This window comes from Malania oleifera, chromosome 13 (assembly GCF_029873635.1).
Source record: "Malania oleifera isolate guangnan ecotype guangnan chromosome 13, ASM2987363v1, whole genome shotgun sequence".
NCBI lineage: Eukaryota > Viridiplantae > Streptophyta > Magnoliopsida > Santalales > Ximeniaceae > Malania > Malania oleifera.
The window spans coordinates 43437378-43451156 of record NC_080429.1 but is presented as its reverse complement, the minus strand read 5'-3'; the positions used below and the strand labels follow the sequence as shown (position 1 = coordinate 43451156).

Sequence of the window (13779 nt, the reverse complement as noted above, 5' to 3'; positions counted from 1 at the left end):
ACGTTGTATATAGAGCTTGTCGACAGGGTACATCTCCTCGACGAGAAAATACCTAGAGGATATTTGGGCGACTCTGAATTTCGTCGACGAGTGGGAGAGTTCGTCAACGAATTGCCTCTTGACCTCGTCGATTAGGTGACGTGGCTCGTTGACAAAGCTCATAGTATAAATAGCCCAAACTTCGAATTTTTATGCAGAAAATCAGAAAAATCCTCTCTCTCAATCTCTCTCTCTCTCTCTCTCTCTCTCTCTCTCTCTCTCTCTCCTCTCTACGGTTTCTCTCTACTCTCTCTTCGATTTCGGCTCCAACATTTGCCGAATCGACGATCTGAGGCTACCACGACGCTCCTAGGGAAGTTCTCTCCAAATCTTCCAGAGCAGATCGTTGGTGGGACTGAATTGAAATTCATCCCTAGTTTAAGGTAAGACCATTTATTTAAAATTTGGTCTTCCCATAGTTATAGGAAATGTTATTCACAAAGAAATACTGAAGTTTGGTTCTGGGGGTTGTCGTTTTTAGGGTGTTGATTGAGGAACCCTATGGGTGTAAGACCAAGATATTATAGGGGCTTTTTCAGTAATCAGGTAAGGGAATAAACTAAAGTAGTTATTTTCTATGCAAATTATTATTATTTATCAGCAAATTAATTTTCAGGAAGGCATGTATTATATTTGTATATTATTAAGAAAATGCATATTTGGGAAAATTACTGCTATTATGTTGAAATGTATATATATTATAAAATATCTAGAAAATATGATTTTAGAATGGAATGTATGGTTTTATTCAACATTGTGTGGCATGAATATTATTTTACATGGAAAGTATTACGTTATGTTAGTTTTACGAATAATGTATGTTTTCAAAAATTATGAAATAATGTAGTACATTATGGTTTTAAAATACATGATATATGAATTATTTATTCAGAATTATATGTATGAAATGTTCGGTGCAAGGCCATGATTGATAGTCGGCGCAAGGTCGTGTACTATGTGTGATTTCGGCGCAAGACTGTATTTATGAATGTTCGGCACAAGGCCGCAGTTATGAAAGTAATCGGCGCAAGGTTGTATGTATGTATGTTATTACAGAAAATGCTATGAATCTATTTTTGTTAGACAAGTATATTATCATGTATTATATGTTATCAAAACTCGGATGATAGTTCAGTTTAGTTACAGGAGCACGGTATCGTTGCTATACAGATCAGATTATTATATTCAGACTTGTGCTACCGCCCCACAAGGGGGTGGGAGATGGATAATCGATGCGACTTTCAGTATAGAGTTGTAGACGTCCATTTGGCAATTCGGACCTGGGTGTGGCGAGCCCATCGTACTTACAAACATTTTTGACTTGGCAGCGGTCGGCCAGCCATTGTTGGGTCCTGCCTTCAGGATGCACAACCCGTCATAGGGGGTAATACATGACACTAGCTAGATATACATTCTGGGTAGATTTTCAGTATTACTAGTTATACCAGACATTTTATGAACAGTATGATTTATTAGAAATTATGAAAGTATAAGCTTATCTCAGTTATGTTAAAATGAATGTTTTCTGGTATATGTATTATAGCATTAAATATTCATGTTTCCACACAACTGTATTTAGTTTGTTTTCCCTTACTAAGAAGTGTCTCACCCCTGCACATTAAATAATTTTCAGGAAATCCAGAAAGACCGGCGGATCGAGGCTGCCGTTGAGATAGTGTGGTATTATCCTGCTAGGTGGGTAAGTTTTGATCTAGGAATAGAAGATTTATGTTGTAGGTTCCTAGATATGAAATATTTTTGTATTTTTGGGAATCTATATATAAACACAGTGTTTTGGGAATGTAGTTGACTCTGGTATTATGAAATATTTTTGTATTTTTGGGAATATATATAAACACAGTATTTTGGGAATGTAGTTGACTCTGGTATTATGTAATTTATGGTTTGATGTATGTGATTTACATTTACTGTTGCTTAGGTTTCCGTTGTAAATGTCTGGGATGTCCCCGTTGCCCATGGGTTCAGGTTAACTTTATCATTGATTATGTTTATTATATGTTAAGATAAGCAAGTTGTTACATATTTTTTGGAGAAATTCTTTAGGGTAAGCGTTGAGCATGTATTCATTGATATACATTTTGCTTGATAAGCTTCTTGAGAAAAGGCAAGAGCATATATTCATTTATAATTTTTTCTTGGAAGCCTTTTGGTGTTTGAATTTCAAAAGGTCATCTTTTATAAAAGAAAAATCATTTTCCATACTCTCACCATTTTACTTGAAAAATATTTGAGAGAGAAAACCATATACTCTACCGAGCTTCATTTTATAAACCATATGAGAGTGCATATAGTTCTTCAATGTGTACAAATCTACTTATTTTGAGAAGCATTTTCTATTGTACAAAAAAATTGTTTTATGTACCAGTTTAGCTCAGTCTGGTAAATTGAGTTAGGGAGATTCCGCCTCGTAAGGAAGAACCAGTTTGGCTCAGTCTGGTAAATTGAGATGGGGAGACTCCACCCTGTAAGAAGGAACTAGTTTGGCTCAACCTGGTAAATTGAGCTAAGGAGACTCCGCTGTCATGACCCAAAATTTCTATTATATTTTTTTTTTCATTATCATATAAAGCTCTTATACCAATAATAATAGCCAGACAGTAAACCCGAATCTAGGATGGGGTATCGAGGATATACCTGTCCATAAGTACATACTATCATTGCAACGGAAAACATAATGTATCTAACTCTCATATACAATACCAAAGTGCTATAACCTCGATACATATACATATACATTCCAAAAAATACATAAAATACTCTAGGGATTATACAAAACATATTCCCAACTCTAAAACACTTACCCTGAATACTAGGGTACTAAGATCCTCTTTACCTTGGAGCTCGCTCCGCTCATCTGTCTTGATTTCCTGAAATGTTTGAATACTGGGGTGAGACACCTCTCAGTAAGATGGGATAGATTATTATCAGTGTGTGGCATCATGAATTCTAGTGTGCTATAAACATATATTGTATATAGTCATCTGTACTGAAATAGCTGTAACTGATAAATCAAGTAAATTTGTACTCATACTGCTATAAATCTGGTAAAATCACATTTTTTAACATAAGCATATTGTATCATAAAAACTTTCTATATATATGTAAATCATCCTCTGTATATGTATAATACTGAAAGTTTTCCCCAAATGGAAGGCTAAGTCATGAATTAACCCAACAAGATTCAGGTTGTGCGGCCCAAAAGCTAGACTTAACTCTGATTGGCCTACCAGGTTAAGTCAAACTATGTTTGTATCTGTAGCTGTAACTGCAACTATAACTATATGTTTGATTGCCTACCTAGCTGGTCCAGACTCTAGGGGGTAACTCTACTTTTATATGGCTAATCGGCGTCCATCCACCTATGCCATATCTAATAGTGTGGCTGCATTGGATGTCTAATCTGTATAGCAATGGTACTGTGCTTTGTATCTGAACAATCCATCAGGGTTTTGCTATCATATAGTACACTTCATATAGTATAATTGTAACATAAACTTTTCCTCCTAAAATTTGTCATTTGCATGTTTCTATATAAAATCTATCTTATCATGATTTCTGAATAAACTGTCATATTAATATTGTTCACGACATCTAGGTTGGCTATATTGTCACGACACTGGGCCGACAATATTATCATGGCATCTAGGTCGGCTATATTGTCACGACACTAAGCCGGCTATATCTAAATTATCATAATGTACTGTACAATGTCATAATTTCTGTAATGTTTATAACTTTTCTAAAAAAAAAAATCATTATCAACTGCACTTTCTATATGATCATAAAATAATTTGACTTGCTGATATATATACTGTAAAAATATTTATACTCATGCCACACAATTTGAGTGTTATTCTATAACATACTAACTATCTGGGAAAAACATATTTTGTTGAAAAATAATATTTAATCAACCTCTAGGGCTTACTCGATTAAAACATCTGATTTCCCAGAATGAGACATTAATTCATAAATATCAATCTCATATGTCAGAATCTCCAGAATTTCATATACATAATTTATGTAATCAAATACTCCTTTCTAACCGGTAATTTTCTAAAAATTTTCTGACATAATCTATTCCCTTACCTGTTTCTTGAAGAAATGTCTACAGGGATCCTATAACAGTGCCTGCAGCGTTCACACAAAACCTTGTATTCATAAACCCTAGTTTAATCAACTCAACCCTAGAACAATAACCATATTCACATTTCCTAAGCCCACACACTCCCAATAACTAATTAAATTTTAAAAATAATTAACTGATATAATTTCATTATCCTTACCCTAGCCTTGGAGTGGTGCCTAGGAAGCTCAAACTTAAAATTCGCTCTGATTAACTTGCTAAGGATCGAAGTTGGGATCTCGTGGTAGTGTCTGATCGTCGATTCGGCTGAAGATTGGGAAGAAATTGAAGAGAGAGAGAGTGAGGGCATGAGGAGAGAGAAAGAAAATGTGCTCATAGGTTGGGGGCTCCTGAATGTGAAATTCCAATTTGTTTTTTATGCTTACTAAAGAAGCATCCCTAATGCTTTAGTACATATATACCCATCATATTATTTATTTAATTAATTCAATCAATTCAATTTTTTTAATACTATTCATTTAATTTGTTTAATTAATTAATTTAATATAATAACAATTTTTTTAAAGGATCATTCCCCTAATCTTGTATAACTATTTTTAAGGTCATTACATCCGCCTCGTAAGGAGAACTAGTTTTACTCGGTTTGGTGAATTGAGTTAGGGAAACTCCACCTTATAAGGAGTAATGAGTTTAGCTCAGCCTAGTAAATTGAGTTAGGGAGACTCTGCCACATAAGGAGAATCGGTTTGGCTTTGCTCATAAGTGAGTCAGGGAGACTTTGCCTCGTAAGGAGAAGTGTAAACGACATCGCTCTTCCTTTTTAAGTGAGCATATAATGAATCCTTGAGTGATTGGTCCAAGGTGGGGATGTAGGCAAGATTGACTGAACCTCGTTGACAAATCTTGTGTGTGTGTGTGTGTCTCTCTCTCTCTCCCTCTCTCGCTCTCTCTATCTCATTTAATTTACGCACGTGTATGCTTGTTTATTTATTGTTATAATTATTTTGCATACATATATTCAATTTAAATGAGATATACTCTACACATGTGTGTTTGTATTCATTACTTAATTCATTTAACATACACACCTTTATTTTAAATGGGATATGATGTGGTGAATCGGCAATCTTAATTAGCCAAAAAGTTTTTAAAATCCAATTCACCCTCCTCTTGGAAATACACCATAAATGTTAGTTTCAAAAAATGCCACAGACATCCCTTAAGGTTTTTTGAAAAGACACAAATCTCAGAGGAGGATCTGGGTTTTTTGAAACCTTAGGGGAGACTCCTGAAATTTTTGAAGTTTCAAAAAAGGTTATTGTCTTTTTTACCAAATATTAGGAAAGGTAAGTGCCTTTTACCTTGTTTTTTAATATTAAAAAGTCCGACATATATGTTGACTCTTTCACATTTTGTTCATACAATAATACTACCATTTGTATTATGAAGAAAGTTATGAATCAAACTCATTTTATTTGATTAAATGTCTCTTTCATTTCATGCATCTTCCTTCCTCTCGAATAGCACATGTAGAAAACTAGTGTAAATATTAGACATAAGTGACACAATATTTAGGATGGTTGACCGAACGAGAGATAAATTATTCCTTTTATATAGTTCGTCTAAAAAAGAGAAAAAGAATGTAGGAAAAATACATAATTACACTGCTATTACTTATATTATTATCATTATTGAATTTTGGTAGCCAATGTACCCTCCAAAGCCTTTTTCTCCCTAATTTAGAGGATTTAAAGCCAAAAATAATTCAAAATCATGTGGTCATGGCTGAGTAGCTTCCTTAATAAATTAAATAAATAAAGCACAAATATCAGTAAACTCTTGGTCAAGGACCACAAGGATACTAGTGCAGCATTTGGATAATGTAGGTATAGGAAGGGTTCAAAAATCAAATCCTACTCCTAAGAGATTTTTGACTAAAAAACATAACACAGGATTATTAGTAATAAAGCCCTAAATAAAACCATTGATTGCGGGATGGGTTATGACCAAATTAAAATATAATTTCCTAAAGTTTTCTTTGTCAAATTTTTAGAATAACTTTTACATATGGTCAACAAATAATAAATCTATCATGCAATAAAAGGAGAAAAGGCACCACCTTCTCTTACATTTTGGTCTGAACAACAAACTTAAAATTTTAAAAATTCTTTGAGTTTTTCCCAAAATTTGAGAAAAATATACGAATCTTTATTGAGTTTTTAAAAATCTCACGAACTTTCTTGACATTTGATTTTTTTTAGACATTTATACCTCCTATATCTATATATTTTTGTCAAATCTTGAGGTAAGTTCATAAAATTTTTGAAAGCTAAAAGAAAATTCTAAAACCTAAAAGGAGGTATGCTATTTTGCCAAATTTTAAGGAAAGTGGGTATCTTTTATCCTTATAATAAAATGATGTGATACCGTGACAATGCTAAAAGTTTTTTATAGCTTTTATAAATCATAGTTTGAAGGAATAGTAACAAGGATGTCATGTCATTATGATCTAAACGGTTTAGAATGAGGTAGACAACATTCCACGTAAGAAATTTCTCGACAATCAAAGAGATAAGTGGAGAAATCTGTTAAAACTAATAAAAACTCTTTGTCGCTCTCTCTTTAATAAAACATATTAACTAACAAATTTCTTTTTTGTCACTCTCTCTTTAATAAAACGTATTTCATTGTAAGCATTCATTTAATTTAATAACAACACGTCAATTTGATTTAACCACGTGTTTGATCACCTGAGAACAAAATCAGATAAAACGAAAACAAGAAGTGCAAAATCCAAAAAAAATTAGACTCCTACATCTTATTACTTACATTCTTATCAATATTTTTTTACCATACGCTAAATACTCGAAAGATATTAAAATTTTTTAACTCACACGTCTAGTGCCTTATATTTTCTTTTTTATCTTTGTTTTCACTACATGTCAAATATAACTCTCAAATTTTAGACAAACTTTAACTATATAAAGTATGCCGATATTATTTGAGTATTTGGCGAATATTCTTTAAATATTACTTTTAAAGTAGGAATGACCTTCTAGATCCAAATAGTTCAATTAATAAGTATTTCGGATTTTTTTAATGCAATCATTTATGATAACCATCATTATCATATGCCATTATTCATTTTCATTAAACCTATAAATCACAAATTAAAATGAATTATTTTTTGGATCAACTTTGAAAAAAAATATTATTAAAATAATAACAAGTAATAATTAATTGGATGAAATCAGAGGCCTAACCTACAATTTATTTGTAGGTATGTATTGTATATACGCGCTGAGTTGTCTCTCCTCGCTCATTTGTTTATACGGAAACCTCACCCAATTTCTTTCCCTTCCCTGCGGGTAGGTGTGTCTGAGACACCCACTGCACTCTTCTCTTCGATTTCGCCGCCGATCAACCGTCGCTGTCACCGCCGCCAACGCCGCTGCACCACCGCAGCCACTCGCGCAGTCGCCGCGACGCTTCTTTTCCTCTCCCTCTGGACCCTCTCTGGAATTTAACTTTGTCTTTTCTCTCTTCTCGAATCCATCTGGTTTTCCTCTTTTTATCGAAGTGAGTCTCTCTCTCTCTCTCTCTCTCTCTCTCTCTCTCTCTCTATATATATATATATATATATATATCTACTGTGTTATGCGTTCGAGCCACAAAATCAACTGATGGGGCCCAAGAAGCGAAACCTCGCTCAACGCTCCAGACCGTCGCCGGCGGGTTCTCCGGTGGCAATCCTGTCCGGGGGAGATGGGCTGAGTTCCTCCGAGCCGGATAGGTCCCCGACTGTTGATTCTTCTAATCAGACTAAGATCGAAGCTCCGATTGAATCGGACACTTCGTCTTACTTGGCAATCAAGCTTGAATGCGAGCGAGCCTTGACCACGCTTCGCCGCGGGAACCACACTAAAGCCCTAAGACTTTTGAAGGAGTCGAGTGTTCGCCATGAGGGCTCACCGCACGGTGCCTTGATTCACCGAGTACAAGGCACTGTTTGTGTGAAAGTGGCCTCGATTATAGATGATCCTAATGTGAAGCAACGGCATCTGAGGAACGCGATTGAGTCTGCCAGAAAAGCGGTCTCTTTGAGTCCTGATTCGGTCGAGTTTGCCCATTTCTATGCAAATTTGCTCTATGAGGCGGCTAATGACGGGAAGGAGTATGAAGAAGTGGTGCAAGAGTGTGAGCGAGCGCTGTCAATAGAGAATCCGATTGATCCTGCGAAGGAGAGCCTGCAAGAAGAGAGTCAGCAGAAGATTCCAACTGCCGATGCGCGGATTGGGCATGTGCAGCAGGAGCTGCGCGCACTTATTCAGAAATCAAGCATTGCTTCAATTTCAACGTGGATGAAGAACCTTGGAAATGGGGAGGAGAAGTTCAGGTTGATTCCCATAAGGCGGCCGCTGGAGGACCCAATGGAGGCGAGGTTGGCTCAGGCTAGAAGGCCAAATGAGATTAAGAAGGCAATGAAGACGCCTGAAGAGCGAAGGAAGGAGATTGAGGTTCGGGTGGCTGCTGCAAGACTTTTGCAGCAGAAGTCTGATTCACCTCAATCACAAAATGAAGAGAACAGGTCTGGGGAGTTGTCTTTGTCTGGAAACCAGAGAGTTGGAGAGCGGAGGAAGTCTGTAAATTTGAGGAAAAGTGCATCTTCTGCGGAAAGGAGGGATTGGGTTCATTCTTATTGGAAGTCCATCAATATTGATACGAAGAAGGAGTTGCTTAAAGTCAGGATTTGTGATCTCAAGGCCCATTTCAGTTCATTGAAGGACAGTTTGGTTAACGATGTTTTATTGGAAGCCTTGTCTTATGTTGAAGCTAACAAGTCGTGGAAGTTTTGGTTGTGCTGCCATTGTGGTGAGAAATTTGTTGAATCTGAATCTCACATGCAGCATGTTGTGCAGGAGCATATGGGAAACCTCTTGCCTAAAATGCAGTCGGTTTTACCACAGCATGTTGACAATGAGTGGATTGAAATGCTTCTAAGTTGTTCTTGGAAACCACTGGATGTTTCTGCTGCTGTAAAAATGCAGGAAAATAAGTCAAAATGCCAAGATCCCGATATTGTTGATGAATTTGATATGGAAAACCATTCAGAATGTAAGGATTCATTCAAAGATGCACGTGATTCTTCATTTGTAAAGGGAAATGCTGGGAATCTTTGCAATGGCAACACCCAAGAGGGTAAAGACCATGATAACATGCGCAGTATTGAGTGGAGAGAAGGTGATTGGAACCAGGGGTCAAAAGCGAATTTCACTGCTCACAGCTGGCCATTGTGTGATGACGCCGAGTGTGCAAAGCTCCTGGAAAGAATCCGTGCATTATTTGAGGTTCTTATTAAACATAAATATCTTGCTGCAAGCCATCTTAACAAAGTGATACAGTTCTCGATAGATGAGCTACAGGGTCTTGCTTGTGGCTCACAGCTCCTGAACTGTGGTGTGGACCAAACACCTTTGTGCATATGCTTTCTGGGAGCTTCGCAGCTTAGGAAAATCCTTAAATTCTTGCATGAGCTGTCTGTCACCTGTGGTTTGGGTAGACAGTCTGAGCAAAATAGTAGTTCCATGGACGACACGAACAATGACACTCAAGGTTCTGAGATTAAAGAGAAGATTGTTCTCAATGGAGATGCATTATGTCTCCTTTTGGATGAACGTTTGCTGCCGAGCAAACCTCTGAACACATATCACAGTGCCATCACAGATGATGTGGGTGCAGCAACTACTGCTATTATTAGCCATGAAAATGGGTTTCTACCGGAAACCGATCCTTTATTGTCCTGGATTTTCACTGGCCCTAGTAGTGCTGAACAATTGGCATCTTGGAACCATGCAAGAGAAGAGAAAGCACAACAAGGCATGGAAATTCTTCAGATGCTTGAGAAAGAGTTTTATCACCTCCAGAACTTGTGTGAGAGAAAATGTGAGCACATAAGTTATGAGGAAGCATTGCAGGTAGTTGAGGATATCTGTCTTGAAGAAGGGAAGAAGAGGGAGAACATCATGGAATTTGGCCACCAGAGCTATGAATCTATCCTAAGGAAGCGGCAAGAAGAGCTTGAGACCGAAGCTGATGTTGTCGTAATTGGCAATAGATTTGAATTAGATGCTGTGAGGAATATTTTAAGAGAAGCTGAAACTCTGAATGGTAATCAGTTTGGATATGATGAAACTAATTCTCGCGTGACTTCTCATCTGTGTGACCTGGAATCCAGAGAAGATGATGATTGTAGAACAAAAGACTATCCGCATCAAGTGGATGCATGCATTGAAGTTGCGATCCAGAGACAGAAAGAACAATTGTCTATAGAGGTTGGTTGTTCTGTGATAGATGCAATATTTTAATGGGCTCTTGCACTTTTATCTCACTTGTTCATTTGTGCAGCTCAGCAAAATTGATGCCAGAATCATGCGGAATGTTTCTGGCATGCAACAGCTGGAGCTTAATCTTGATCCTGTTTCTGCCCATGATTATCGGTCGATATTGTTGCATTTAGTGAAGTCGTTCTTGCGGGTTTGTGTACTCTTTTGAACTTGTTTGTGTCTGTTTCATGTTTCTTGCATCTTGTGGGCCTTGATTTATGTATTTGAGGTGGTAATATCTCTTTTCCAGGTACACTTAGAGGATCTTGCAGAGAAATATGCCACAGAAAAATCTGATGCCGCAAGAGAAGCCTTTTTAGCAGAACTTGCACTTGATTCTAAGAAGGGAACTAGTGGAGGAAGTGATAATTCAAGACATGTACAGGATAAGGCAAAGGAAAAGAAAAAGAATAAGGAGTTCAGGAAGAACAAGGACCCAAAGGTTCTTTTCAATGGTCTTTTTATTTCTATTACCAACTTACTTTGTAGAAATTACATTATGCTGCATTATTTTTCTTTCTTCATTTTCCCCTTTCTACTTTGCAGACTGCTGGTGGTAATGAGCAGCATGTGCTTAATCACAAGACTGCTGAATGCATGTATGCTTCCTGGTTTCTTTTGCTAGGCACTCTTGATATGCACTCTCTCTTGAACATCCCGTTATTTAATTCTGAAAGGAAATATTGGATATACTTTTTATTTTTTTAAAAAAAAATTATGTTCATTTAATGTGTCTCTTTCTACAGTTCCTTTCCGGATCATTCAGATCCTGAGGTGGTCATTTCTGTCGGCAGTGATGACCTCAAACAACAAGAAGAGGAATATAGGCGTAAAATTGAGCTTGAAGCAGAAGAAAGAAAGTTAGAAGAGACTTTGGAGTATCAAAGACGGATTGAGCATGAAGCCAAACAGAAGCATCTTGCTGAGCTGCATAAGAAAACTAATAGACCATTTCCTGAGAAGGTGTCAGGGGTCTTGCCCAATGCCTATCAGAAGCCTGGTGTTGATGATCAAGATATGCAGGAACAGCGTTTGAGGCTTGCTAAGCATGTAACTATCCCTTTGCTAATGCTTTCTAGTGAGTTGGAATGATATAAAACTTGGTGCTTTGTCTCATGAAGTTTCATTTTCTATGGATAATTGCATTTTTGAATCAAGTCGCTCTGGAGAATAGTCAGAAATTTCATGTTGTTTAATTTGGAAGTTGATAAAGTTTAGCATTCTTAGCCATGAAAATACTTATGGACTCGCGCTTTTCAGGATCTGTCAGATCAGAATCATGGGTTTCCAAACAATTCAGAAGGCATGCCTCTGAACTCTTCAGATGAAGCTGCAATGTCAGCTGATACTTGTTCTGATTCTGGCACCCAAAGGAATAGAAGTACCCAAAATCAGTCTCTTGCCAAAGTTAAACAAGGTTAGCAATTGTATAGTGGTCGTTCTGAATCTGGCTAAATGTGATATAAATTTAAAATTTTTGTAAGCTGTTACCATTATTTTTTTCATTCTGCAGGCTTCGTGAATGGCGGAATTCTAGAGGATGCTGTTTTGCCTCCTGACCAGAGGGCAGGGAGAAAAGGTAGACGGCATAAGAATTCAGCCAAAATTGTTGATGGGAAGTATCAACCTGCATCATCTGGAAAGGAAAATTTTGAAGTTGGGATTTCAAATATTGATGTTGGTCCAAAAGAACAAGTTAAGGGCAGTCTCCGTAGTGATGGAAGTAAGTTTACTAGGTTTTACGTTTTGTTTTGTTTTATATTTATATTTATATTTATATTTTATTTTATTCATTATAAATGTGGCTTGTCAAAAGTGAACATTTTTGACATTTTGTTTTGTTTTATTTATTTTTATTTATTGATTATAACTGCAGCTTGTCAAAAGTGAACATTTTTGACGAGGGCACTGGTTGCATATTTACTGGATATGGAAGAACTCGAGCTTCTTGAAGCCATAGGCACGGTATTGCACATTGTAAACATATCTTGATAGTGAGAGGCATGCCATTTAAACTGAGAGAGGGGTGTTATCATCTGAAGCGCAAGTTGCATATTACTAACAATAAAATAACTTGATTTTCTTGAAGCCCACTATAAATTATACACCACCACAACAATAAGAGGGAAATTACTTTTTTGGCTGTGTGGGTCTTAGTCAGTGCAATAAAAAATTTATGGTACACAATATAAATAATAATTTATCAATAGAGATAGTATATCAAGCAGTGGTCCTATGGTTGTGTTGTGGGGATTATGAGCAGCAGTCCTGTTGAAATTATCAGAGAAAATTCTAAAATCCCAATTAAATTCAAACAGAAGGCAAAAATGAGAGGGAGTTAGAGAGTGGAATTAGTTGGATTGGAGAGAGAGGATGATATTTGCGGTGGCAGTGGGTGAGTCTTGAGTGGTGATCTCTGCAGTTTAGGCTGCAAGATCAGGGAGATTTGGTGGTGGTTGTTAAGAGGACTGGAGAGTTTGGAGCCTAAGTGCCAACACCAATTGATTGAAGATAAAGGGAATATAAGATTTTAACCTTGCCCCGTTATTTTTTGTATGTCGGGGTGAAGGGGGGGGGGGGGTTGGGGGAGGGAGCAGTTGGGATATTAGGTTTAGGAGTTGATTTTTCTAATTGCTTCTTTTCTTATTCTATTTTATTAGAGATTAAAGGGTGAGGTCAGTAGATCTACCTTGCTACATAATCCTTCACCCGTATCTTTTGGATGAATTGTATCTATAGTATGTTTTTCATTCCCCTTTTAATTTGTGACTTTGAGTGGTTAGGTTTCCTACATTGAATGGGGTTCTAGGATCACTTCTAATATGCAGTATTTTGACAGGTTTATTAGGAATTGTATTTTTGAGGGATCTCTGTTAGGAGAATGCCGTATTTTCTTGGAGTTGGAGGGGAGCGATAGGTGTCTAGTTGCTCAATAGGTTTATGTTTTGTTGAGATTGGGAGGATGGATTTTCTAATATTTCTCAACATTGGTTATCTATAGTGGTGTTTGATCATTTCTCTCTTTTGTTATAGTCTTGTAAGATAAAAGTGGAGTCCAATCCCATTTCATTTTGAGAGTGGGAAGGGTATTTAAGATGGTTTTTCCACTTCAGGTAGACCAATTATCATTCTAGTAAAGAGGGGAGCTTGAGGCAGTAGGATTGGGAGATATAGACCTATTTGGTGTGCATTTTAGCCTAAGTTGCTGGATGTAGGTTTGAACATAAGTATCGGCTTGCCAAGATGCCA

The 13779-nt window shown here is 36.8% G+C and overlaps 1 protein-coding gene across 1 annotated transcript in view; it reads left to right on the top strand.

Moving 5' to 3' along the window:
* The first annotated feature begins 7446 nt into the window (after positions 1 to 7446).
* LOC131146434 (uncharacterized) overlaps positions 7447 to 13779 on the top strand; it is a 49395-nt gene continuing 43062 nt past the window's right edge. The window contains exons 1-7 of the mRNA XM_058096044.1: positions 7447 to 10479; positions 10553 to 10681; positions 10781 to 10972; positions 11077 to 11129; positions 11277 to 11580; positions 11791 to 11947; positions 12044 to 12253. Coding sequence (XP_057952027.1) covers positions 7831 to 10479; positions 10553 to 10681; positions 10781 to 10972; positions 11077 to 11129; positions 11277 to 11580; positions 11791 to 11947; positions 12044 to 12253 — 3694 coding nt within the window. The 5' untranslated portion in view covers positions 7447 to 7830. The remainder of the gene's footprint in view (positions 10480 to 10552; positions 10682 to 10780; positions 10973 to 11076; positions 11130 to 11276; positions 11581 to 11790; positions 11948 to 12043; positions 12254 to 13779) is intronic.